The following is a 26,939-nucleotide window of genomic DNA, read 5'->3' on the forward strand; positions in this document are numbered from 1 at the left end:
TGTGCGTTTCATGATCACCTGCCTCTTAGGTTTTAGATATACTGTATTTTTGTGATAATAACCACTATGAACTGATAATATGGCTATTCTCACTCTTTCGTGAACAATGACTTACTTTGTCTTATCCTGCTTGATAAATGAATTGACTTGAAATATTGATTATTAAAAATCTTGAGTTAAAAATCTATTTTGAGAAAGAGAGATCTTTATTAAAAAGGTCTGTGAATCTAAATTATTATCATGCCTCTTGAAACAATAGTTAAAATAAAATGGCACGAGGAGTGTAAAAAGTGTCCTGTCACAGGCTGGCAGACGCTCTCGGGGATGATGTAGCTTCTTGGCAGGCTGCGAGTGAAGCATTAGGAAGACTGTAGAATTGTAATCGCAGCTTTGATGAAAATCCACAAGCCTACTGAGTAATTGCCTTGCTGAGTGACACAGATCCTTCTAATGGTCAACTCTTATGTTTTAATGATGCTTACTCTGAGAGGAAAATATGTGGGGGATCAGACTAAAGAATATGTGAAATAAAGTCCCAGTGAAGAGAAGATGGTACTTTCCAAGCGGGGAACAGTGATTATACCACAGAGAAGTTTACACTTTGCATGGGTGTGTCTTTAATTACATCAAAAGGTTGAACCTTCCCTGTGTAAAAAGTAAGCAGTTCTTGCCCATGACCAATTATCTGCCACGATGTAAGCGAGTCTCAGTGGTTATCTGGGCATTGCTGTGCAGTTACTAAGGTGTTCTGGGGGAATTTTAGGGTGTTAAACTGTAGGTGGTGCTTGCTTTCTGGCTCAAGTCAAGGGCGCTCTCCCACAGGCTTCTATCTGGTCCACAGACATATTTTTGTCCCATGAGGTATGGGTTGTCTTTAGTTTTTACAGCTGTGTCTGTATGACATGATCTTGTTTCATGGACATGGAAATGCGTTTTGCACCCACCTGGGCTGAGCCATGTTCAGCTCACGATGTTTTTCAGTTTAGGTTGTTGACACTTTTTATTCTTATAGATCCCAACAAAAAAAGCCAGATTTAGTCGTGGTTAGGTTGGAGTTTGCTGAAAGTTTGGTCAGACCAAGTCTATATGGGGTAATGACATGACACTCATTATTTTCTGTTCCTGTGGTTGAATTACATTTAAAATAATTAAAATTTCAAAATAAATTAGCAAGTTACTTAAAATCTCTTTTGGAGGACCAAGACCAACACTCCGGTTTTTAATTCATTTTGAGAGAATATTTGGGGAAGGATTGCAGAAATGTCAATGTGGTGTGACTGTATAAACTTGATTCCAAATAATTCAAATAAAATCACTTCAGCTGAACTTGTTCACAGTGGTCTTTGGCTTTATAGAAGCAACATGGTCAAGTGGTGTAACTGCTTTGTGTCAATTGAAGTAACCAGTATTTTTCACAAAAATATAATTATACAAAGGGAAAAAAACACTGAAAAAAGTGAAACTTTGGATCAACTTAAAAAAAAGACTTCAACTTTAGAAAACTTGTTGTTACAAGCAATTTTATTAGTATTTTTCAAGTTATATTTATGGCTTGGTTCAAATCAAAAAAATTAACATTTCAACAAACCACCATTATTGTGATCAGTGTTTCCTGTAGTTGGGCTCTTGATCCCTGATTTTGAACAAATTAAATCTCTTTTCTCTTGTAGTGTTTAAAATAGTATTTCAATAAGAACACTCGTGCATTAATAAGAAAAGAAGAGATGCTTTATAGTGAAGTTTTTGTGATATCTATCAAGCTTTGATAAAGATGAGAAGTGAAATTAAATAATGTGGAATTTGATCTTTAATGACTGATTTGAATGTCCTGGTTCTTAAATGCAAAGATACTGTGATAAAATAAAAAGACAAATGTGTTGCCACACTTAGACATCACCGGTCAACATACAAACCTAAACAATGGTGATATTCATCAAACTAATTCAGATTAACTGCAAGGCATGCTGGGAGTCATGAATGAGTTTTGTACTATGATGTTACACAGCATGCATTGCAGCATGAAGCATTTCTTTTGTTGATTGTTACCATTGTTGAGATTCATACACTGATTCTTCATGTATAATTGAGTCAGCAATTTCACAATCTTTTGAGTATAATATGGAATAAAAGAGATGCATAGTTTAGTGTCTTAATATGATGTTTAACCTGTTTTACATAGTTTGTCAAAGATTATTTCAGCATATGTCCCAATAAACATTGTAAAATATCATTACATTTAAATTTAAAGATCACTATAATAAAATTTTGTGTAATATTTGAAATTAAATTATTTATGATGCATGTTTACATTCCATCAATGTGGATAAAATACATAATATCTCTCATTCTTTGCCAGTTACACCATTTGACATTTAAGGTACCTTCAGTCTTAACTTTCATAGAACATGTTGCAAATGTTATTTGTTATATGAAACCCTTTAACATTTATACACTAAGTACAGTTTAAAATATCTGATCTGGTGCATGCTTTTAAAACAAGTTTTTAAAAGATTTTTATATTTATTATCTGGCCAACGCCTTGTTTTCTCTCATTCATCTGGTTTCTGCCCCTTAATTTGTATTTTTATTATCTGGATAATCGGAAAGCCAGATCAAAGGCTGCAAAAGCTTGTCAACAAAAGAGATAAGTGTCATTGCTAGTTTTTCTAGAAGCATTCTTTCAATACAGTAAAAGGGAGTGTCTTTTGAACTGGTGTCCATTGAGACAGCCCCTTTATTTCTGTACACGATGAAATACTGTTTTGAAATCAAAGCTCAAAGGAACACAATATGTGACCTCGGCCATGAAAGTAAGGCGTGAGTCTTAAATGTGCTTTTCTATTTTTCTTTTGTTTTGTTCTAAACGGTGACTTTGTAATGTTTCAAAGTACTTTCTCTTATCGAAGTTTAATGTGAAGAAACAAGTGAAAGGCCAGAAAGATATTCAGATGCAAGATATAAGTCTAGTTCCATTATAAAAACATTGTAATGTTTATACTCATGTGATGGGTATTGCACAGTTAATTTGACTGTAACAAACCTTAGTGCTCAAGAGGACGACAGAGCTAAAGTTATACTTGCTTTTGGCTCTAAATAGATTCATTTGGTGGGTGGATGTCGCTGTTTAAATATAAAACCTGTACACACAGCCACGTTTGCAATTGAGTAATGTATTGCAGACCTGAATGTGTCTCCAGGAGTCAGTCTCATTACCATAGCGATGGCACGCTAGTGTTTCTTCATGCTAAAGAATGACAAAAATCACTTTCAAATGAAAAGGAATGTGTCCCACGTTTATTGTTTGCAAAAAAAGTCAAGTCAAGTTTGCCATGATTTATTAAACCCCGAACCAACAGGATAGAGCTTGTTCCAAGTATGAGACTGACTGCTTGACTAGAAGCATTACAGCTTTGTTTTTAAAGAAGTTAAGAAACTCATAAAATAACATTTAGACACCTTTACTGAATAAGGGCCTTAGATGTTCATTTTTTAAATAAATTTGGAAGAATCTAGACATCTAAGCCTCCAAATATGAATAATGTGAACACGTTGAGCTGAAAGAAGTTGCCTTAGATTTGTAACAATGCTGTTGGTTTTCATGAATCTCTCTTCCCTTTTTTTTTGTAGCTGGTTGTGCATGGTACCATCAACAGGGATCTTATTCCTTGGTAATGCAAAAACGGATTTATAAAATACCTTAAAAGCACTGTTAGTTACATGGTTTAGGAGTCTGCCAAATGCATTACATGAAAAATGTGTTGTAAACATGTACAGTAGCTACGGGGACATACAGGCCTGAGAATTCTGCTGGTTGGTTGTGTAATAGTTTGTTCAAACATCATTCCAAACCTATTATTTGGAACATCTAATGGAAATCTTGTTGGTTGGATTCAATACAATGAAAGTATATTATGGATATGGATCACAATTGATGGTAATTATTGTATAATTCTGTATTTATGAGGAAAGAATGGAAGTCATAAGCTAATTTGGTATTGGGTTTACTTGTCAACAGTTGTTTCATCACTTTTTATAGCAAATTCTATATTTTATGGCAAATCTTTTGAAATCTCAAACACTGAGATTTCCTGGTTTAACAAGGACACTTGAAAAATATAATTTGTCATTTTCCTTTTTTAGTTGTAGGTTTAGCTTTGGATGGGTTTGGGTGGGGTGGAGTATTACATACACAGCATGCATCTCTTATGGAGAATAATAATGCCTGCTGTCTAAAGTGGTTTTCTGTAAGACAACATCAATTTTTTGGTGGTCTGATCTCTAAATTCTCAGTCTAAGTTCATGTTCAGTCATCTGCAGAGTTGGTAGGCAATGCTTTTGAGCCGGTGTGCAGGCCACACAGAGCGAACCGAGTCTTAAGCCGTGTATTAAAGGATCAGTCAGCGTGCTTTTGTTTGCCAGATGCTGTGAATTAAACACTAAGGCCGTTTCTTCCTGTAAAGAGGGGGTGATTTTTCCTCCTATACAGCCCTTAGTGAATCCCTTTAGAGAACTTAGCTCCGGTTAAAAATAGAGAAAAAATTCACATAGATGAAGTTGCACTAATGGGGTTCAAAAGAATGACGGTTCTCAGTCAACATTTCTGTTAGAACCTAGCCAGTTGGTTGAGGGTTCACCCAATAATTCTGTCATCATTTATTCACACTCGTGTCGTTCCTCATGTTGTGGAACATATACAAAATATAAAGTTAATTTTTACTCTGTACTTATGAGTTACATTTTATGAAGTTTGTTGTCATACTTAAACTTTGTTGTTTACTGATACAGGGGGAAGGAGCTACAATTGGTCTCCACAGTTAAACACATTGTCCTTTTGCAACTGATGTTTTTTTGTTATTTGGCTTTGTGATGTCATTTGTAGCCTCATGGACACACTAACCTTCTTCATTATGCGTATAATGTGTCTATTGTACTGAAAAGGTAAGTCGACAGTATACAAACTCAACGCACTGGTGAACAATGGTGACAGTGAACGTATGTGCACAATGTTAAGCAGTGACTGCTGCAATACAATATGCAGAATAAGCATAGCAATGTCTGCCACATGACATCATAGGGTTAGCATTTATTATCTCATTATATCCGTCATTGAAAGTTGTGCTGGATTTGAGTTTTGCAAGGCAGCACTGTATTAAAAACATTCTAGGGGTTTTTCTCAAGACGAACATTTCTCCTATTAAAGTGACCCAAACATGAAAATTCTAAATAAACGTTTACCAATTGTTATATTAAATATTTTTATTAAATATATGCATTTATGTGTATGTGTTCATAGATACAAAATTAATATGCACAGTACAACAACATGTATTTACGTAAACACAAACTTTTATTCTGGATGCGATAAATCACAATTACTCGTTTGACAGCCCTAATTATATGATATTATATGATATGATATTTTATTATATTACATTTAAGGATAATATATTATATATTATATTAAAGGACAATATATTATATAATGTAATATTAATATATAACATAACATAACATATAATATAATATTATATAATGTGAAGATGCTTTCTGCTGTAAAAGCTAAGTCATGTTTCCCTGTGCTGTGTTTGTATGATTAATATTGTGGTCACAGGCCTGTTCTCCTCCTGACTCTTAATTAATCTCTATGAACAATAGCTGCTCGCCCTTCAGCAGGGGCTTAAAAACAGATGTTAGTCCCGTGCAGCAGCCGGAGAAACACAGAAAGTCTTTATTCTGTCTCAGAGCAGAGCCTGGCACTAACCCTGCCATCCACTCCTCCTTACTCTATATTCATCTATCCATTCATTGACCAGCGGGGTTATTCAGGGTCTTTGATTACATGTGGTCTGAGCGACAGGCTGTTCTCTGAGCTAATTGGCCATAGCGGGGAAGAATCTCGGAGGGCCGAAAGCCAGTGGTGTAACACTAATGTGGATAAACACACTGCATATTCAGCAGAAACTGGCCGCTATGGCTGGTGTGGTGGTGCTGATGTTGATAATGATGTAAAACACAATCCAGAAGGATAGTTTCTGGAATGTACAATGCAATATTTTTTTTAACATGCATTCCAATTACATAATATCATTCAAATGAAGTAATAGTAACACAAAAGTATAGCTAACACAATGAGTTTATTTTGTGTTTTCTCTTTTTGAATGAATTCCACTCAGCATGTGAGGTTAGGTAGGCGGAGAGACAGAGAGTTTGCAGCCAAGACAAATGGGTGCTGAATAATTTATGATATTATTATATGTAGTGTTAACACAATATTGATAATCATGGCTTTTAATATCAATGTTATTGTCAGCATCGGTGTACTATGACCCCCTTCATATAACAAGAAGTGGAACAATTAACATCTTTAATTAGTCACATGACTTTTCTTTGACTAATCATGGTTGATCGCATTTTTAAGCATTGAATTCAAAAGTAGTGTATTTTGCTATATGCTATATACCGCTATATGAACAAAAGTGCAATAAGATTTTATTTGAAAACACTTTTAACAAATAATGTGCTTTTTACAACAGTATTTCCTTTACATAGTAGCATTAACAATTTTAACTTAAAATATTTCTTGTCAATCTCGACTTGTCAGTCGCGACTTATCGCATACAGAATAAAAGTTTGTGATTATATAATATACTTCTGTGTTCTGTGGATATTCATTTTGTATTTATAAACACATGCACATACATGTATAAATATTTAGGAAATATTTATCTATAAAATTATGTATTTATTTATATTTAGGAATAATATAAATGATTTTCTATTTTATTTTTCTATATGCATGTATTTGAATGTGTTTTTAAATACAAGATTATTATGTACTGTACACAGACAAATATTATGTAAACACAAACTTTTATTTTGGATGCGATTTATCGTGATTAATTGTTTGACAGCCCTGAATCAAATTAATTATAAAACCAAAGCTATCTGCAAACACAAGGGCATTAACGTTCTGTCTACTTTTATAAAGAAAAACAAGTTATAATTAATATTGATTTTCCCAATAATCCAAATAGAAAAAGTAAACAAAGAACTTCTTGGTAGGTGGTATATATAAGGTTTGTTTTTAGTTCACAGGTAATTCACTCACTGCAAATTCCCCAGTGAGACTCTGCCCATGTTATATGATTTCACACATATTACCTGCAGTTGCGTTTGTTTTTCTGTTACTGCCGCAAAAAAAGTTGTTTAACAAACTTAATTAAATTAAGGAAAACTTTTCTAGTTACTTTTCTAGTTATCTTGATTAAATTAATTTGTGTGTTACCTACACTAAAATAAAATGATATGTTCAACATTTTTTTATATTATAATTTTTTTACATTAATTAGACATTATCTCATTTAACTTCAATAAGAATAGATTGAGATAATAGAACTCAAACAGAAATGCAATAAAATAATTGTAACCGCCCACGACCTAACCAAAGGCAGCGCTTCTCTGAACAATGGTATCCACCAAACTCAAAAATATAACTAACTCTTCAAACCTTTTAAGATAAATGAACATTAAACACTAACAAGTGTTTCTTTGTACTGAAAAATGCATAAATAACACTTATGTGTAATAACACTTATAAGAAAATAACTGTCAAAGTGCAGTTATACGCAAAGCATGCTGGGAAATATAATTCCTCTGCGCCATTATAACTATTTTATGTTAACACAACACAACTTCTTTATGTTGTCCCAACATAAATGGATTCTATTATATGACTAAAAATAAAACAATTATGTTGTTGACATCTTGTTTTCCAAAAGTTGTGTTGATTTAACTTAAGCAAGTTAAGTAAATTGAACAGGCAGCAAAAATATTTTTTTGAGTGAACTATTCCATCATTTAAAGTGTATGCTGCCATTTCATCAAAATTATACTAGTAGTGCAGGAGAAGTGTTGATTTTACAGATCCATTGTGTGTAAAATTACACGGTATAATAATCCGATATCACCTCATGCAAGGTCCAAGTCACTTTCAGTTTTCTTGCTGATTATAGTCTCCAATGAGCTAAATGTGCAGTGAAGTGTTTGTACATTATGTATACTGATTAACTCACACATTGTTCACCGACCTTCTCGACATAATGCCTCTTTATAGTGTCATACACTCCCCAGTCTTATCACCTCCGATGGGAGTCTGTATTGTGCCGGAGATGATGATGTCACATGCAGGCTGGTCAATGAGCGACTGCTCTGACTGGCTGCTGCAAGGGCTCTCTGCCCTCATCAGTGTCATGCAGTGGATTATGGGTGCTCCTGGGATCATGGTGTTGGCCAATGGGACCGCTGTGAGAAACTGCAGCGCGGCCTTGAGCTCTGTGCAAAGATGGTGTGGATGTGTTTGCTTTGGCTGGGTGAGGTGTTTGTGAATCCAGATGTTATTGTGACTGAAAAGGCACTCGAGTGTTTGATTAGTCAAAGAGAGAGTAGTTGCAATATACTTTTTTTGGTGCATATAAAGCATATACAGTTGTCAAAGTTCTAGAAGATGAAACAGGGCTGTTAGCTGACGCATGGTGTTTAGGCGTAAGAGCATAAAGTCCCACATTCATGACATTCATCTTACAGAAGGAAAGACCTGTGTGTCTGCTTAGATTCATCCCAGATCTCATCCCAGCAATCGGCTCATCTGTTGTCTCAGTCTGGTAACTCATGGCTGTTTCTGCCTCATGTTGTTTTGACCCAGGTGGGGAGGTCAGTCAACCTTCATGGTCTCACAACATAATGATGAGGTGAACTTGTTGACTTGACTTTATTTGTCGACATGATGTTTGTTATATTTTGGAAATTAATCATGACTCTTGCAGCAGTTTGTAGAGCATGTTGGAAGAGCTAGTTTCTGAAGCCAGATTCACATTTTTGTTTTTTTCCCACAGTTTTTCCATGTGAGACATAATTTGCTAACCACAAAGTATTATTTTGCTGAAAGGGGTCTGCTTGGATTACATATGACATGCTCTCTAAAAGGAGATAAATCACCTGGCCAATTATAGGGTTAAGGATTTGATGAATAGATGGCACACATATACTCCCAGAGAAGAGTTTTTGTTACCGATTTATAAAAAAAATGAAAAAAAAAGTGAATACAAATTAAAAATAATAGTTAAGTCAATGCATTTAATGCAAACTTGTTGACTAATATTTTTAAGTTGAATTCTTTTTTATTCAGTACTAAATCCCTGTTGATAAAGTGTATAAATCAAAATTATATTGATCAGTCTGAAGAGTTCTCCATTTAAAAATAAATAAATAAACATGCATTATGGATGCGACAAAAAATTAAATTTTTTGAAAGGTGACACACTGTGTACGATTTCCAATTAAAATGCACAAACCATCAGTAATAATACCCAACAAATGGAGAAGTGAAAGCTCTTCAATGAACATAAAAAGTTTTCAATTTGCAAGTTTATGAAGAATATGAACTGGTACTGATATGAAAATGCTTTAAGTAAGGGATAATGTACAGGCAGACGGTTTTTATCGCAGAAATAAGGCTCGGCAGCGTGATCAGGAACCGACACTAATCAGAGGGTCTTGTATCATGCTGAAGGGGCTTATTTCGCAATAACAGCCGGCTGCTTGTACATAATCCTGCTTATTACACGTCTACTTGCCACATGAGAAAAAACTGACCATAAAATGTGAATTGGAAATATTTTATTAGCTCATTTTTAGCGCAAGAAAAAGCCGTTCAAACGTCACGAACAGTCAAATTGGTTGAATCATTTGTAAATATAATGTCATTTATGTTATTAAATAACCTATTTATAATACATTTTTGTGAAATTTTAAACTGCCCCTCTCAAAATTATTTGCATCATATGGGTTACAGGGTGTTATTCGTGTTGAGCGTTTGTTATTTTAAAATAAAAACCCTTGGAATATCCTGAATGGCCAATTAGAATCAAGAATTCAAATGAACTGTGTAATATAAACTTCTAATAGACCTCACAAAGGTACTTAAATCACCAAAGGTTGACATATTTGCTTTCATTATGCTGAAAACGTTTGGTTAAACAATCATGTTAAGTTTGACATTTGCATGAAATCTTCTGACAGATATCTTGAAATGTTATCAGGCCTTCATAAATCCTCATTACTCATGTTTAGGACTTTACCACAGTAAAATATAGACCATTTCATCGGAAGTGTGCGTGCCTGACCCCCCAGTTTGCTTCCGGTTTGTGTTTGGCTAATGTCTAATAATATGATTATTTATATTTATTTTAATATTCATTTGTATTATTATTTTATTGTACAATAGTTGTATTGAATAAACGATTTGTTGAATTTTGTTGAATGTTCATTTTATTAAATAAACAGTTTGTTGTATGGGTCCTGTAGTTTGGTCGCATTTTAAGAAACCGTATGGTACATTGACATCTTAAGGTTGAGCTTTGTATCGGAGTCTAAATTCAAAATATTGGAGAGACAAGTTTAGCCAAGTAGCTTGTGATTGTTATCAGAAATAATCTTCAGGCACTCTGTTGTTTGTGAATGTGTACCGAAAGCTAACTTGGGAGTCACAAAAGTGCACATGAGCAGTAACATGTGTTTATTGTGTTGAAATGTTTCATTCTTTCTTGGACTCTGAAGGTAAACATGTGATAAGCGTCATTCTCTACTCAAGGACTGTTTGGAGCGACTCTATGTGGGTTTCACAGAGAAAGATCCTGACAGAACTCACTGCACATATTTTCCGTGGTTCTAGGTGTTTTCCCATTCATCTTCTTCATATGGATTTGAAAAAATCCTTAATAACATTTTAAGTGACACATCAAAGCTGTGAAGCAAAACAATCACACTATGTGGCATAAAGCACTAAGAATAACATAAGAAAAAAGATCATTCTTTATTTAACGGTCCAATTCTAGGTATTATTAAACCATTAACTATGACTTTTTCTTCAGTAAACTACTAATTTGTTGCTTATTAATAGTTAGTAAGGTAGTTGTTAGGTTTAGGTATTAGGTAGGATTTGGGAAGTAGAATATGGTCTTGTTGAATATGTGCTTTATAAGTAATAATAAACCGCCAATATGCTAAAAATTGGCATCTAATAAGCAACTTAATATTGAGAATTGGACCCTATACTAAAGCAATACCAAAAAAAACATATCATTATTGTTGTGATTTATTGTTGCTTAATATTACGACCTAGTAAGACATTATATGACCTTGTTAAACACTCAAAAAATCCAGTTCTGCCAAGACCAAGCATCTAAAGTACTCGCACTCAATTCACAATGATTTCCCTAAAAGCCATAGGATTTGTACTCTTAGTTCAGTTCATCTAAATCTTCTAGACCTTTACTAACAGATTCAGATTTCAAGAATGAAACCACAAATTCTTCAACCAATAGGTTAGAATCTCCTGACACTCGTATCAAACATATTCTCTCATTCCCTGTAGTTAATGCTTCTTTGGCAGCTGGTTCAGATCCTTTCAGTGTATTCTCTGTAGATGGATGAGATGTGAAGCATATGAACACAACATGACTATTACATCTCAGACTTCATTGGCTATAGTCACGGACAGGGTTAATGAGCTGTGTGAGTACGGTCTCTCTGGAGATGTAAGCTGGAACATACACTCTTTGAGCTAATACAATAATACCACCCTCTGAATCTTCAGTCTCTTTTTGTTGTTGTTATAGTAATAATGACAGCCGGATAAATAGTTCAGATTCTGTTCATGAAGCTTTCAAATATGTAGACTACGTCGTATATCGTGCACAATATCATCGTAAAACAGTATGCAAGTAAGTATGTTTACTGTATCTTTTCCAGTAATTCCAATGAAAACAAATATTAATGCTATGTCATACAATATTATACTAAATAAATGACGAAAAAGTAGTGAAACCTGTTTATTAGAAGGAGGTGTCCCAACACTTCTGTCCATATAGTATATGTGCTTTACTTTACCAGCAAAATATGTACTTTTAGTAGATGTTAGTATGTGAACAGGGCCGTGCGAAAATATGTAAACTGTAGTAAAAACTTTAGGTTTTCACCTCTTATAAGTGAACCTGTAAGCATTCATTTTCAGACCTTGAAACGACTATCAAGAAAGACAAAGCACACATTTCACAGTATCTTCAGCACAGAATGGCTAATAGCAGACTATATTAACATAATTAAAAAATCATTATCTTAATGACACTAGTGGTAGCAGTAGACAGAATATATGTAAAATTAGGTATATTAGTTGGCAGTTAGGAAGACCACGAGTTATCACCCATAGGGTTTAGTTTGTTATAATGAGGGTCTTACTGTGTAGTATTCCACTTTGTAATAACGGTACAGATAGGAAGTATTAATTTTGAATTAAAGTGTGGCGATGCAAGGGAAATACAATTTGAAAAACGAATCATTACCAGGGATGCACCGAAACAGATTTTTGCCTCGTTTTTTAATTAAAAGATTTGTTGAAAGACAGACATAGCTTTGCAAAACACAACAAGAGTGTCCGTGAAGTACTAGCTAACTCATTCAAGAAAGTTTTCTCTCTTACATAAGTCGTTCTTTTAGGGGTGCAGTGGGGGTCTGAGATTACACGGCTAATCCGCAGGCAGACGGGGGACACCTGCGCAGCGCCCCGCAGAATTGACCGGATTACAGAAACATGTTGCAGTGATTAGGGGATGACACACGCCACCTGGCCAGATCTGTGAGGAGATGTAGACAGGAAGTGGCCGTGCCAGAAAGAGACAGAGGATAGAGGAAGAGAGGTTTCTGTCAGAGGTCTTGTGTGTTTGCAATCACTGAAACCCACTGCCGACAGATATTCTCTTTCTACAGATGTTACTGATACTCAACACATGCTATTCAGTTTTTGTCTTGGCTGTAGTTGACGTACTTAATACACAAAGAATACACAATCAGGCATTTGTGAAAGGATCGGCTGAATATTTGTTTAGCGTGCTGCTTTCAGTGCGGGAAGCAAAGCTAAAGAGAGCGAGAGATTAGGTTTAGTTTGAGTGGAAGAGACTGTCTGGACGCCACCAGACACAGGAAAATGTGAGAAGAGCAATCACATGCCTCACTGAGGAGCAGAGAGATTTGAGTCCGTCTGAGAGCAGCTGTCATACACACGAAACTGCTGTGTTCGGGAACGTCTGCTGGACTGAGATATAAAGAGACCATTTCACTGCCTGTTTGATAGAAGAGAAGAACAACTCAGACAGGGTCAGTGGTTGAAATGTGATGAGGCTCGAACTCAGACATTCACACTTCATAAGATTTAGGCCACTTTTAATGAAAACTCCATAAGTGCTCTGTTATACCCATCACATACTCTTTCCCATTGGAAAAATATACATGTCTGCAGCTTAACTCACTTTGAATTAATATTATACTCAGCAGAGTCGTACAAAATTACAAGGATATGAATGGGGCTTGTCAGAAGGTTCTCTATAAAATGACTCGAAAAACTTGATCTTGTTATGCCTATTCCATCCTTTTACAATTTTGAAAACAATCGTAGATTGTAGGACAAAAAAGGCTGTGTTCACACCAAACGCGAAGTATTGTGTTTCTTGATCATTATTACTCGCGGGAACAGTTGTTATGACACATTCACCCAAAATGCAGATAAAGCGATTTGCGCATGAAAATTACATACAAAGACATGAATACTGTAGATGTGAATACGCAATAGGTGATGGGAATGATGCGAAACGGCTGGAGCGATTGACTTGATCGAGTAATTTGCAAAAGCGTAAGAATAGAGCTAATTGACACCTAATGTTGGACAAGTCTGGACGCATGAAGACACACTGTCGCGCTAATAATGAACTATTCCTGACTGTTATAATGATCGAGGAACGCAATGTTTCGTGTTTTGTGTGAACACAGCATTATTTTTGTGCGAGTGTGGTGCAAAACATTGTTGTCTCAACTTGTGCCGACGCCGGATTCACGTTGTTCGCATCGCCTGTCTTGAGTTTGCATCTTTTTGTGTCTTTGCATTGACTTTGTATTGAATTTACTTGCGCAAAACGCTTAATTTAAATTTGGAGTGAACGTAGCATTACGCTGGTGGGAACTTTGATGAAATTGATGAGTGTCTAAAAATACACCACAGCTCAGATGTTTTCTGAAACCTAACAAGGAAGTGATTCTTAGTTTTTTTACTATTTACTTGATGGATGAAAAGCATGTTATTGGATTTCCAAGTTTCACCAACGTAAGAAAATGAATTACAAACAAAAAATACGTCTGGAGGAACACATTTCATAAACTAGCTTATTCTATTCTAGTTGTCATTCCAACCATTGCTTTCTTTAGTTTAACTTGAACATATCATTCTCCTCATGTTATTTAAGATCAAAGTGACGTTCGTTGCTGTGAATGATGTTACGTTTTAGACAGGGCTGTGTTTAGTGGTATATGAGTCCGGATGGGGAGCGTGTGCAGGTGGTTATTTGGACTTGTGGTTTGAATCTTTGGGACAGACCCAAAGCAACTACTGACACAGGTGAACAGAGTGCCTCGACATTACTAAAGAAAGTTGGAAATGACATCAGTTGCCTGAGTGAAGACAGGTTTCACCGGACGATTCCTCACCAACATCAAGAAAATAATTTGCTTGGGGATAGTGGTTTACATGAGTGCATTTTTTACTCTAATATTAATAAATGTCTTTACATAGTTTGGTATCTTCATTGTGAAAACAAGGATTTGTGCAAACCCAGTCTGATGGCGTGTTCTCGTGTCTGATGCGTGATCATGTTTGAAGTCTTGGGTTTCCCTCTGCGTCCGACAGCTGCTCTTTTGAGGCTTGAAAACACAACGCTTTTAAAGCGGCTCCCTGGAAATCTACACAGAAAGAACAACAAGATCGGCCCACGACAACACCGACAAATAATATGCCTCCTGTACAGCAGATTTTTCCAAATGAAGATGGAATTTAACAGCGCTGGCTGTGTTTTCCTATCAGCACACAGTGGGAGTGGGACTCATGTGTTTGTGTTTGGGTGGGTGGTGTGCTGGTCTCTGAAGGGTGGGGTACGGATGGAGCTCTGGTGACTGCAGTGTTTTGGGGAAGCATATAGCAGATGTGAAAAAGTAGGGCAGATGTGGAGGACAGCTCTTGTGTAATAACTGAAGAGAGGAGATGAGGGTCTTTTCAGAGTTTCAGCATGTGTATTAAGCTTGAGAATCTACAATAACATTTCCTTCAAATTAAAAGCCATGGGGTGTTTAAAAAGGGTCCTTTTGTTGTGACATTTTCAGCATCCACTAAAGAGTGAACTCTCACTTTATTCTTTATTCTATTATTTTCTATTTTTGTTCATCATTAGCATTTCAAAGTCCTTGTTTTTTTTACAAGTATGAAGAATTGTATTTGCAACATCAGTGTGCAATAAACATTTGTGATGGGGGTATGGTTGCTTTTCTACAATGATGGGAATATATTTCCCAGCAGTATTTGCATGGAGCTGATTAGCTGTGTTTGAAGAGAGGAAGAGGATGCTGGCGTAGACTTGATGTAGCCTCATGTGTCTCCTCTGCTGAACCTGCACATTTCACACACACTCGCAGCCATGCAACAGGGTTCGTGATGTATAATACGGTGAATGAATGTCCCTGAGTTTGGTTGTTTTTAAGCAGGCAGATAAGATAGAGATATCCCTTCATTTAACACAATGACTGTTTAAATATCTGTTTTAAATGGCACTGCAAGATACATTAAAAGCAGTATTTTCCTCAGTTTTCTTCTCGTTTTTGTCTGTGAACTGGGTGTCATACCTTGAAAGCAAACTTTTGTTTGTAGTAACACAATGAATCATGACAAAATATTACGATTCTTAAAATAGACATTACACATGTTCTATATATTCTTGTCATATTTACAGAACTTTACATTGAGTGAGCAAGTATGTATGTGAATGTTATAAGCAAAAACGTAAATATAACTTGTACATTTGGAATTATATTGTAGGTATGTAAATGTATAGGCTCTTTTAAGTGAACCGTTTCTACGTAATTTTTTATGGATTCTTGCCTAATCAACACTGGCAGCTAGGGCGCCAAAAAAAAACTAAAATAAAAAAATCCCTTTAAAAAGATTACAATTTCACAATTTTCTTGTAAATTTGCGTTTTTTCTGTAATTTTACGGTTTTGACTGTATTTTAAAACAAATACATGAAAAATCTGTAAATAAAAAAAGAAAAATCATGCAAAATTATGTTTTTTAGTGTAGTATATTTATTTTAAACAATCAAATCCTTGATAACGTAATTGCACAAAATGGCTTAAGCATACCCTTGCCCCTGTATGAAATAATGGGTATTATTTATTGATTTAGAGTTTAATAGTATTATGTATTGACCTTGGCCACATCTGTTATAGGTATTTGTATTTCTTTTGGTTTGTTTGAAAGCGATATGTATGTTAAATATCTTTGACTCCAGTTTGTGTGTGTCTTTATACAGAACTCAATGAATCTGCCTCCAGACAAAGCAAGATTACTACGACAGTATGACAACGAGAAGAAATGGGAACTCATTTGTGACCAGGTAAACCAATCTTTCCCTTACAACATCCATTGTCTCAGTTTGCCTGTCTTTTATGGATTAAACAAAGAGCCATTGGTGAGTACTTGAGGATTTTGGTATAGCTATGCTCGAAAGGTTGAACGTTTGTTGCAAGGCACATATGACGGCCCACCGCTATGATGACATTTTCATTCTCTGATAGTTTGTCCACAGCAACTCGGAGTGTTATGTAGTGTTGTGTTTTTAATTTTTTTTGTAATTTTTTGGCTTGTTTGGTAAATAATATTACTTATTGAAAATTATTTATTTAAATTTAAAGTTCACTTAAACATTTGAAAGGTTTTTTATACACTATTAATAATAAGGGAGTTCAAATCAGTTTAATTTAAATTACAATCTGCTCCAGATTCTCAGGAGAGGCCTTCTTTCACATGCGTAGTATGAGTCCGAGGCCTTGAGTTGTTTTGAAAGGAACTGTGTCTCTTCCTTTTTCCTATTATGTGCTGAAGTTGCCAAGGATGACCAGCTCTGTACTGTGGGAATCTATCAAAATAAGTGATTTGAGAGTCCCAATGTGACTAAGATTGCAATAAAAATTGGTTTATTGTCAAATATATTTATTCAAATTATAGAAACACATGACAGATAAACTTGAAACTCAAAACTTCATCAGTATAGGAAATATTGGGAGGTTACTGTTAGTAAGTAATCTGTTGACAACAATTGATGTCCAAATAGTATCAATAAAATAAATGCTTATAATAGAAACGTGTCTAATAATTGTCGGTATCCATCATTTGGTAGTAATCTGGTAGTTGGAATTGACGGAAATGTAATTGTGTGTGATACCCTGGTTAGTTTAGTTTCTATGTTTTGTACCCGTGTGGGTAGATGTCCTTTTACGATCACACACTCACAAACCCAATGCCACAATGACGAACTTATGCTTTGAAACAATAAATCTCTCTCTCTCTCTCTTCCAGGAACGATTCCAGGTGAAGAATCCTCCTCACACGTACATACACAAGTTGCAGAGTTATCTCGACCCAGCTGTGACACGGAAGGTGAGTTCTGATTTGATTCCTCTTCCTGCGGGGCTGACCTCAGCTCTCGATAACATAATCTGTTGCACTGTAAACCCGAACAAGTTGGGAAAACTCAAAACATTTGACGTAATGTTACATCAAGATGTTCCTTTTTTTAATTTTAAGCAGAACTATCAAGTTTTGAGTTTGTTGTACTTATGCTAATGTTAATTCTTCTTAATTTCCAATATTTAGTAAGGTAACACAGCTAAATAAATGGTCTTATTAGGACAACCTAAACATTTCAGCTACATCAAAAATAAGTTTACAGCCTTCACAGAAAGTGATGCAACACATCTAAGCATAAGCACCACTCTTCTGAACGATGGTAACCCCAAAACTAAAAATATCAAAAAACTCTATCCATTAAAAATAAACATTCATCATTAACAAGGCTTTGTTCTATCTATTCTATAAAAACGCATAAAATTTCAAAATGTACTCTACTAATGCAGTCTCACGCAAAGCATTCTGGGAACTGAATTATCAACAATTAATGTTAAATAAACTTGGAGAAGAGTCAGATTTTCCTTAATCTTTTGACTTAAAGCAATGCAGAGATATTTTTGCGCATCCGCCCTCCCTTTCAAAGCACTACGGTGGCTCTCAAAGGACAAAGATGTCATCACGTTTTCGCTTTAAGGAGATTTTGTAAATACACTCGGCAGTTTGTCCATTTAGTGCTGTAGAAAGAGTAATAGAGGATGGAAACTAGCTAATAAAAAAAGCATAAGGAAAATATTACCCTACGCATATACGTGATATTTTGTCTCAGCCAAAATTATATTATTATCCTTAACAGATTGTATGCTTTGGACATTTTTTCAAAAAAAAGTCTAATGATTAGATGTTCCTTCCGAAAAGAAGGAAGGAAATGTTCGTAAAAATACATTTTTAGTATGTTTGGCATAGTAAAATAACATCATAAATTGACTTCAGGGGCTTAATAAATACATGATATGACCCGTATAAAAATTGAGGAATAAGATGAGAAATAAAAGAAGAGGATGAAGATTGATGATAGACCTGATGAATGTTAAAGATAAGGGGTGAGTCGGTCTAGTTTAGTGTGTTTACGTCTTTCTTGGTGAGCATGGGATTGTCGATGTTCTCAAGCTCCTCTCATGGGCGTTACACACGCCAGTGGTTGACATCATGTCCTGCAGCTCAGAGAGAAAGAAAGAGAGAAATGAAGGCTGTGCGGTGGGGGGGTGAAAGACTAGAGGAGAAGGAAAAACATGAGGGGACAAAAAAGTGATGGACAGATGGATAGAAAGACCTAGAAAAAGTAGAGAATGAACATGGTGTGAGGGAGACACGTGCGCACGCACACACACACACACACACACACAGTTATGGCTGTACATTCTTGCCACGGCTCTTTTCTGCAGACGTGAACAATCGTTACTTTGTGTGGCGGAGAGCTTTACATACGGTGCATTCCAGACTCTGCTCTGAGCCAATGAAATCGCAGCAGGATGAGGGTCATTCCAGAGGGTCCTGAAGAATGTCTCTGCCATTGATTCTATTCCAGGATGACCTCTGGAGATCTGCTTTCTTTCCCTTTCTCTTACCCTCTCTCTCTGTCCACAGCTGGGAATGCTTAAAGTAGAGGTGGGAGCATGAGCCCTTCACACACACACACACACTGCGTCAACTCCACATGTGCCAAACACACCCACACTGGGAACAACACAACACACACTCCCCTTTTCCTCTCTTTACTCAGTCTTTTGTTGTTTATTTTTGCATATTTTCTTTCTGTCCGTCTCTGAATCCTGTTTTAAATAGCAGCCAAGATCTTAAACATGTCATATGGTGTTTACAATGGTATGCTTAAAGTTCCCATATGATATATATGAAGACTTTATATAAGAAGATATTTTTTTCAATCATGTTTTTTATTATGTTATTATGTTTTCATTATGTTTTATTGTGTAAGTAAGCTGTATTTATTTTAGGTGTTATGGCTTAAATTAAAACAAACCAACTGCAGTTTGATTGAAATTAATTGGAATGCACAATAGAAGTTTATCTCAACCAAACTCTTCATATATGTACTGTATACCGTGGAATTAATTAAGAGCATCATTTAAATTTGTCTGAATTACTTTTTATAGGTAGATGTTTAGGTATAATTATCGCTCTTGTTTCATTCTGTGAACTACTAACAATATTTTTTACCAAATTTCAAATAAAAATATTGTTTCTATTTGCATTTTTTTTGCAAAATGATATCTGAAAAAGCAGGTCAAAATAACAGAAAACATGCTCAGTATTTTTTCAGACCTTAAATACTGCAAAGAAAATGTGTTTTGGTATATTAGTTACCTACGGTCAGTCTTTCACATTGCTGTTGGATGACTTTGTCACTTTGTCACTAGACTGGAATACATCTAAAAATGCTGATTTGTGGTGAAAAGTTGGAATGGTCTCTTAATTTTTTTCACGGCTATATATATAGTATAAGGGAACTATTTATATACGTATATATATATATATACATATATAGATATTTAATAGCATACTATTATTGACCGTTCTCTGTTGATATTTTCAAATCCTAAAGTTTGTTGGAGAACTTTTCACTATGGTGTTGATGTGTGTAACTACCAAATATTGCCGCGTTAAGTGTGATGTTTGATTTTATATTATACAGACCCGAAGTCAAAATGTAAACTTACTGTACCTTTTATTACATTTCTTTTTCCATGCATAGTCCTGCAGAACTTTAAGAGTTAAGATCTGACTTACGAATGCAACGCGTCTCATTGGATGGCTTTGTTCAGATGCACTTCACCTGACACGTGATTGGGTCAGCCACAAAGCCAGTGTAACCATGGCAATGGCATGTAGAAGAAAAAAGTTTGGAGTAGAGGCAGAACTGTGGGCCCACTATAGGGGAGAAACGTTATGCGTGAAAAAGCATTAATTTCGTTCATTGTAATGAATATGTGAAAATTATAATTTTGTAAATAACATGAAAAGTAAATTCTCATTAGATTTTTATTACGGCAATTCAGTATTAATAGTCATCCTCTCCAGACTCTACTACGATGGTTTCATAAGAATTTTACAATTATCATTATCGGTTTTTTGCATGATGGTGATGAGAAACGAGTTTAAAATGTGCTCAGTTGTCATGACAATAATGTCTGGGTGGTCGTAAAAAAAAGCATAATTTTCTTTATGTGCAATAGATTGTAAAACTGTACAAAGACTAGTTCCTTCCCTGTGAGGAAGGATACGATTATTTTTATTTATGAACCCTGAACCTCAGGTGAACTTGTACTCAATTTCTCTCCTGTGCAGAAGTTCAGGAGGCGGGTCCAGGAGTCAACACAGGTCCTGCGCGAGCTGGAAATCTCATTACGGACCAATCACATTGGGTGAGTTCACCTGTGTGTACATTATATATCCCTGACTCTGGATATGAGATTGCTCTTCTGTGGACCTTACAAAACTCAATTATCATTACACATTAAATGTTTAATAATGGGATACTATCCTAATCCTAATGATATAATGCTAACAATTTTTTTGCATGTATACATGTGCATTTAAAATATTTATATGCTACAATTAGCGTGTTTACATGCAACATTACGCCGATTATGCTTAATAAGGTGATATATGTAAGGTCATGTAAACGCGTAAAACTGTTTTCTTTTATCTGCATGTAAACGCCTTTACCGGTTTTCTCTCAGTTTTGTTAATGTGCGCATGTCTGAAAGCGCAGTTGTAAAAGTCCCAAATGGAAGTAATAGTAAAATAACTCATTAAAGTTCGCTCTTGAATCATGCAGTTGATGTAGAAACGTCAAAATGAAGAACTATTGTTGCATATGCAGGACTGACCATTTTCCTGCTTCATTTTTTTACTACTAAACAGTCTATCGGCGATGACATCACTACACCCGGCAAGTCTCAATTTTCCATGTTAACGCGTTTTTCTGCATAGCCGGTTTATTACTATGCATGTAAACACGTGAAAACTGGTTTCTTCTAAAGCTGATATTTGATAGATCTTTTGTGCATGTTAACGCACTCATTGTTGACACATGGCTTTGTTTACTTTCTTGGTTTAAAGCTAGATTTGAGTAGAAATGTTCATAATCACAACACAGCACACACTAGAAATGGATAGTCAGGCTGAAAACGACACATCTAGCATTGCATGCTGGGAACTGGGATTGACAGGAAGTGGAAAAATTTACGGAACTCAGCGAGGTCAGGGCCACAACAGAAAAATAGCAAGACTTGTTCCAGAAACCCCCCACACACACAGCTCTTGCCTTGTCATGTCATTAAAGAATGTTATTATAGTTTCATTATTTCAAGGCCAGTCCACTGCGGATAACACACAGTCCTGTGATTATGAAGGCTAGAGCGGTCCGTATTGTCCTAAACTAGATTACACAAATGATCTATAGCTAATCTGCAGGAGTTAAATCTGTATTATCCTGTCAACAGGGGGTGGACGGACACAAAACAACAAAACAGATCCTAACCAGGCATTGTTATTGCTATTGGGATCTTACACTTCCAATTGTATCAAATGTCTACAGAAAATGTTAAAATTCTACTTAAAATATTCAATCCTTATTTTTTTTACAGATAGATAAAAGGGATTAAAAATAAAGACATTCAAGGAGATTCAAGACCCTGGTGATCTTGATCAAACTTTTCAAAGTGTAATTTAATAACAGTCAAAAGCATCTATTTATAAAAAAATTGATAAAATGCAGTTTATACAAAAGTGATTCAAATGTAGTATTTTTTTGTAAACCAGCCTGATCTCACATGATTTTGTAACTTTTGTACAAGATGGCTAATTTGAATGAATTGGTATGACGTGAATTGTACAAAAACATATGATCATTGGAAAAAGCTATAATGAAGCGGCAAGTCCTTAACCTGGAAGCAAATCGTACAAAAACGCACAAACGTCACTAAAATACAGTCTAACATACCAAACAAAATATATACTTATATATGTTTTAGAATTTTCTTTGGTCGAACATAGAGAAAGATATTTGGACAAATGCTTGTAACCAAACATTGTTTTCAATGGTTGTCAAAAGTTCCCCGGAACAACATTCTTCAAAATATCTTATTTTCAACAAAATAGTCATTGTTTTGTTTTTCGGGTGAACTATCTCTATGAACAGAAACGATGGAACAAATCATTTAGGCTTCTGAAATCGAATGACAGTGGTGTAGGTGGTGGCCTAGTTTTTGTTGCTTTGAAAAGGTGAAAACCAGCTTCTGATCATCTTTGGGATCCTTGCAGTTTTTTTTCTGCGTGTGCATCTATATTCTGGGATGTCTCCACTGTATCTTTGAAGTATCACTCACCGCTGTTGCTTCCAGGGAGAAATCCAGATTGATGAAACCGCCTCTTCCAGAACTGGGAACTCTTTTGCCGCTGCTTTTTTGTGAACTGCTGAGATTTCCGAGATTCCATGATACTCATTTCATGTCTCAGTATGGAAAGGTAGTTTGTGAATGTTGGGACACACTTTAGGATGCACTGCATGTATAGTGCTAGAGTCGGGTTCTGCTTTATATATACAGTATATATATATATAAGGACTATAAAAGTGGCTAAATTTGGACACTTTTGGTCTGGGACAAACTATATGATCTTAAATCTTTACTAATGTTAAACTGTGGAAGACCACAGACATAAGGATGGTTTGCTCTGATTCAACTCACTACAATTTCAAAATCACCCTTTGAGGTCACACAGGTGTCCTGGCAGAAAAACGTCTTGTGTGTTTAATAACATTCATTATTTTCTGCTAATGTTTCACAACCACAAGCTTCAGAATTTGTGTTTTCCACATTTTAATATATTATTTAAAACATATTGAGCTTTGAAAATGGGATAAAAAATATATTGACCAATCACACTGGCTTTTATATTTTGCAGAAATGTAAACATTTTTCAGTGTTCAAATAGTTTAGGCCAGTGGTTTTCAAACCGGTGTCCGGGGAATATAAAGGAAAATAGAAACACCAAATTTTAATTAAAGTGACGTACATTTTACTTACACATAAAAATTATCGATTGACAAGTATTTGGTGGTCCTTGGCATGATAAAGTTTGACATCTCTGCCCTAGGCAACTGCGTATCAACCCGGGCATTGTCATCTGATACCTTATATTTATTTCTGTATTTGCTCTCTCTTTGTTTAGGTGGGTGCGTGAGTTTCTGAATGAAGAGAACAAGGGTTTGGACGTGTTGGTGGAGTATCTGTCGTTTGCTCAGTATGCGGTCACGTAAGTCAGCCATGATTGTACAAAACATGAGCATAGCGTGCACAATGAGTCCTTTCTCCAGACTGCTGCTAAACCTTTGTTTGTGTGTTTGTGTGTGTGTGTGTGTATGCGCGTGCACGCTCACTGAGTCAAATCAAGTCACAAGATCCTGTTTATGACCTCTATAACTTCACGACCTTATAAGAAGGCATGTTGTGAAGTGTGTGTTGTTTGGAAAAGGACAGTTTTTTACTGTTTTCGACACCACACCAACAACACACCACATAACCATAAAATAAACTGAAGACATATTTAGGATTAAAATTGATTAAACACGAATAATCTTGGAAATGTTTAAAGTGAAAATGTGCCAACAAATCCTAACATTTATTAGTTAAAGGATTAATAACAAAAAGACTGTAACAATATTCAGCCTTTACAATGAATAGTCTGTAATACATTCCCACATATATTCCATAATATAAAAATATTTCTCTTTCTCATTATTTACCTCTTTTAAAATGTTAACCTAGAAGGAAAACTCAAATTTCCCTTGTAATGTACTTAAAATACAAAATATTTTTTATGGTTAAAAGGCACACTTTTGCAGAGGAATAACCTACTCGTGTATTTCTTATGAAAGTCGTCTGAAGCTTTTTGCTTTGAAACCCTCACTAGACAAACTCTTATGTTAATACTGCCTAAGTGCTGCTTTAGAGACACACAGTCTCTGTCCAACAGGTATTTTTGAAGACTTTCGTTCCAAAATGAGATAATTGGGAGAAATTTATGAGATAAATAACATTTTTAAAATCATGTTTTTTTATCGTGCATTCAAATTAAATTCAATAACACTGCAGTTGATTTGTTTCGATTTAAGCCAGAATAAAACTAAACAAAAACAGGTAATTAACACAATAAAGACACAACCACATAAGTTATAACACTGAGTTATCTCATTTTGGAACAAACTCTTAATTTATAAATACCCATATATCTGGAGTTCCTCCTAAAATATAAATATTAAATAACCATAAGTGGGTTCTAGCCAATACACACATAAAAATCAGAAGAGTGCTGTCCATAGAGTAATACAGTATTTGTTTCGATTAAAATGATTAAATGCATACAGTATGTGATGCTCTATGTCCTCACCCCGCAGTCCTGTGTGTTTCACAGATATGATGGTGACAGTTCTGAGAACAGCACAGATAGCACCATGGATAAATCGAAACCATGGAGTCGATCGATTGAAGATCTTCATGGAGGAAATGAACACACATTGGCTGTTACAGGAATCAACTCCAGATCTGGCAGACATTCAACTCTAAGGTTTGAACATTAAACATATTGTTTTATACGGAAGCATATTGAAAGCAGTTTTCAAATTGCAATGAAATTGGCAGAATGGCAATGCAGTTTGTAAAATGACAATGCATTTATGTCCTTAAACATACATTTAAAATAACATATGTGCAACATTAGGTGCAAAATTAAAATGAAATAATATGATTTACATTTGTCAGTTCCTACACTGCTTTTAATTTGTAATTTAAATGCATATTTTAACACTCTTTAAGTTGCAAAATGAAAATAAATTCCTCGGATTGATTATATATGTTTAAGATAGCCAAGCAATACTGTAGCAAAATGATCAATCAGGTGCACCTAATGTTGCACATGTGTTATTTTAAATATATATTTAAAGACATAATTGCATTGCCATTTTGCAAATTACATTTCAACCAAATTCTTCCATAGTTTTAGAGGATTCAACAAGTCAGCAACAAACAGGTCTTTAAATTTATCGTGTGAATTTCATACTGGAGTAGGAGTGTGTGTCCGATTGCAAGGAATGAGCACTGACTTCATGTGATTTCTGAAACGCTCTTTTGTAAAGTCACGAGGTCCGTAAGTCTTTAAATGGCTTCGGAAATTCAGCACAGAACAAAATAGGAACATGGTTGACATGTGTCTGTCTGGCTGTCTGACTGCTGACTCACAGCTTTTGTTTCTATAGTTCTCGCAAAGCAGAAAATAAACATCATATGAGTGATAATACAGAAATAACTGTCTAGTGTTTATCGGTCTGGGTATGGGACTGAGCTGTTTACACAGAGCTGAAGTTGGATTAAGGCTTAAGTCTTACATGAGAATTCCACTTAGTTATTTCTGGTCATTTAAACTCGAAACACATAAATACAAGATGCATACAAAATCTTCAATGCATCTTGAAATAAAAAAGTGAAGTTTGACTTCTTTTCTGGACACTACTGTATATGTTGATATGTCACAATCAATAGTCTGTTAAGGTGAAGGTGTGTTTTGTTTACAACACGGTCATTTGAGTTGACATCATTTTAGGATTGACCCAAGTCTTTACGTGTTAAAACATTTTAGTGTAGAAAAATGACATCTTCCTCTGACCATCATTAGACAGAATTTGGATACCTGTCAAACCTTTTTTTACCTTTTTGCTCTGTCTGCAGTCTGCTGTTGTGTGTTCCCATCTTCAGCAAAAGGCACGTTCTTCTCATCTGTTAGAGGAATCGCAGCGTTGTTGTTCTTGTTGTTGTTCTTGACAGCCCCTTTATATGTGTTCCCATCTGTTTTCTGCTCTTTGTAATCATGGCTTGTTTCAGAACCAGTGTTATTTATTGTCTGCTAAATAGTTCAGAGGTTCTGCCATAATTTTGCTTCTGTGTGGTCCTTAGTAGCCTTTAGGCGTAAGTCTTGTGCTTTATTTCATCAAGTTTAACGGTTAAATTATTATCATACTTCTCAATGCCGTTTTGAAGGACACAGGCACCTGCACAATGCCCAAAGTGCTCCAAGAAACAAGGGTATGTCTACGGCTTTTACTGTTATCATTAAGAGCTGTGTAGTTTTTTTAAATGCTGTAGAGATAAAAAACAAAGCACAGAGGTTACAGGACCAATACCACACACACACAAAAGTGTATTGTGATGCGTATAACAGAGGATTTGGATGTTAATGCAAACTCTTTATTATAGGAAATATTTCAGCGGGTTCTTCAACTATCATCCACATTGTTATTCGCTTGC

The 26,939-nt window shown here is 35.3% G+C and overlaps 1 protein-coding gene across 7 annotated transcripts in view; it reads left to right on the forward strand.

The window, feature by feature from the left end:
• fmnl2a (formin-like 2a) overlaps positions 1–26,939 on the forward strand; it is a 50,616-nt gene that overhangs the window by 1,897 nt on the left and 21,780 nt on the right. For all 7 annotated transcript variants that reach the window (XR_008907299.1, XM_056754718.1, XM_056754721.1 and 4 more), the window contains exons 2-6: positions 16,463–16,546; positions 17,509–17,589; positions 20,923–20,999; positions 23,812–23,895; positions 25,054–25,206. Coding sequence is in view for 6 of the 7 variants with exons in the window: in XM_056754718.1 (XP_056610696.1) it covers positions 16,463–16,546; positions 17,509–17,589; positions 20,923–20,999; positions 23,812–23,895; positions 25,054–25,206 (479 nt within the window). In the remaining variant the exon portion in view is untranslated. The remainder of the gene's footprint in view (positions 1–16,462; positions 16,547–17,508; positions 17,590–20,922; positions 21,000–23,811; positions 23,896–25,053; positions 25,207–26,939) is intronic.

This window comes from Triplophysa dalaica, chromosome 8, assembly GCF_015846415.1.
Source record: "Triplophysa dalaica isolate WHDGS20190420 chromosome 8, ASM1584641v1, whole genome shotgun sequence".
Classification (NCBI taxonomy): domain Eukaryota; kingdom Metazoa; phylum Chordata; class Actinopteri; order Cypriniformes; family Nemacheilidae; genus Triplophysa; species Triplophysa dalaica.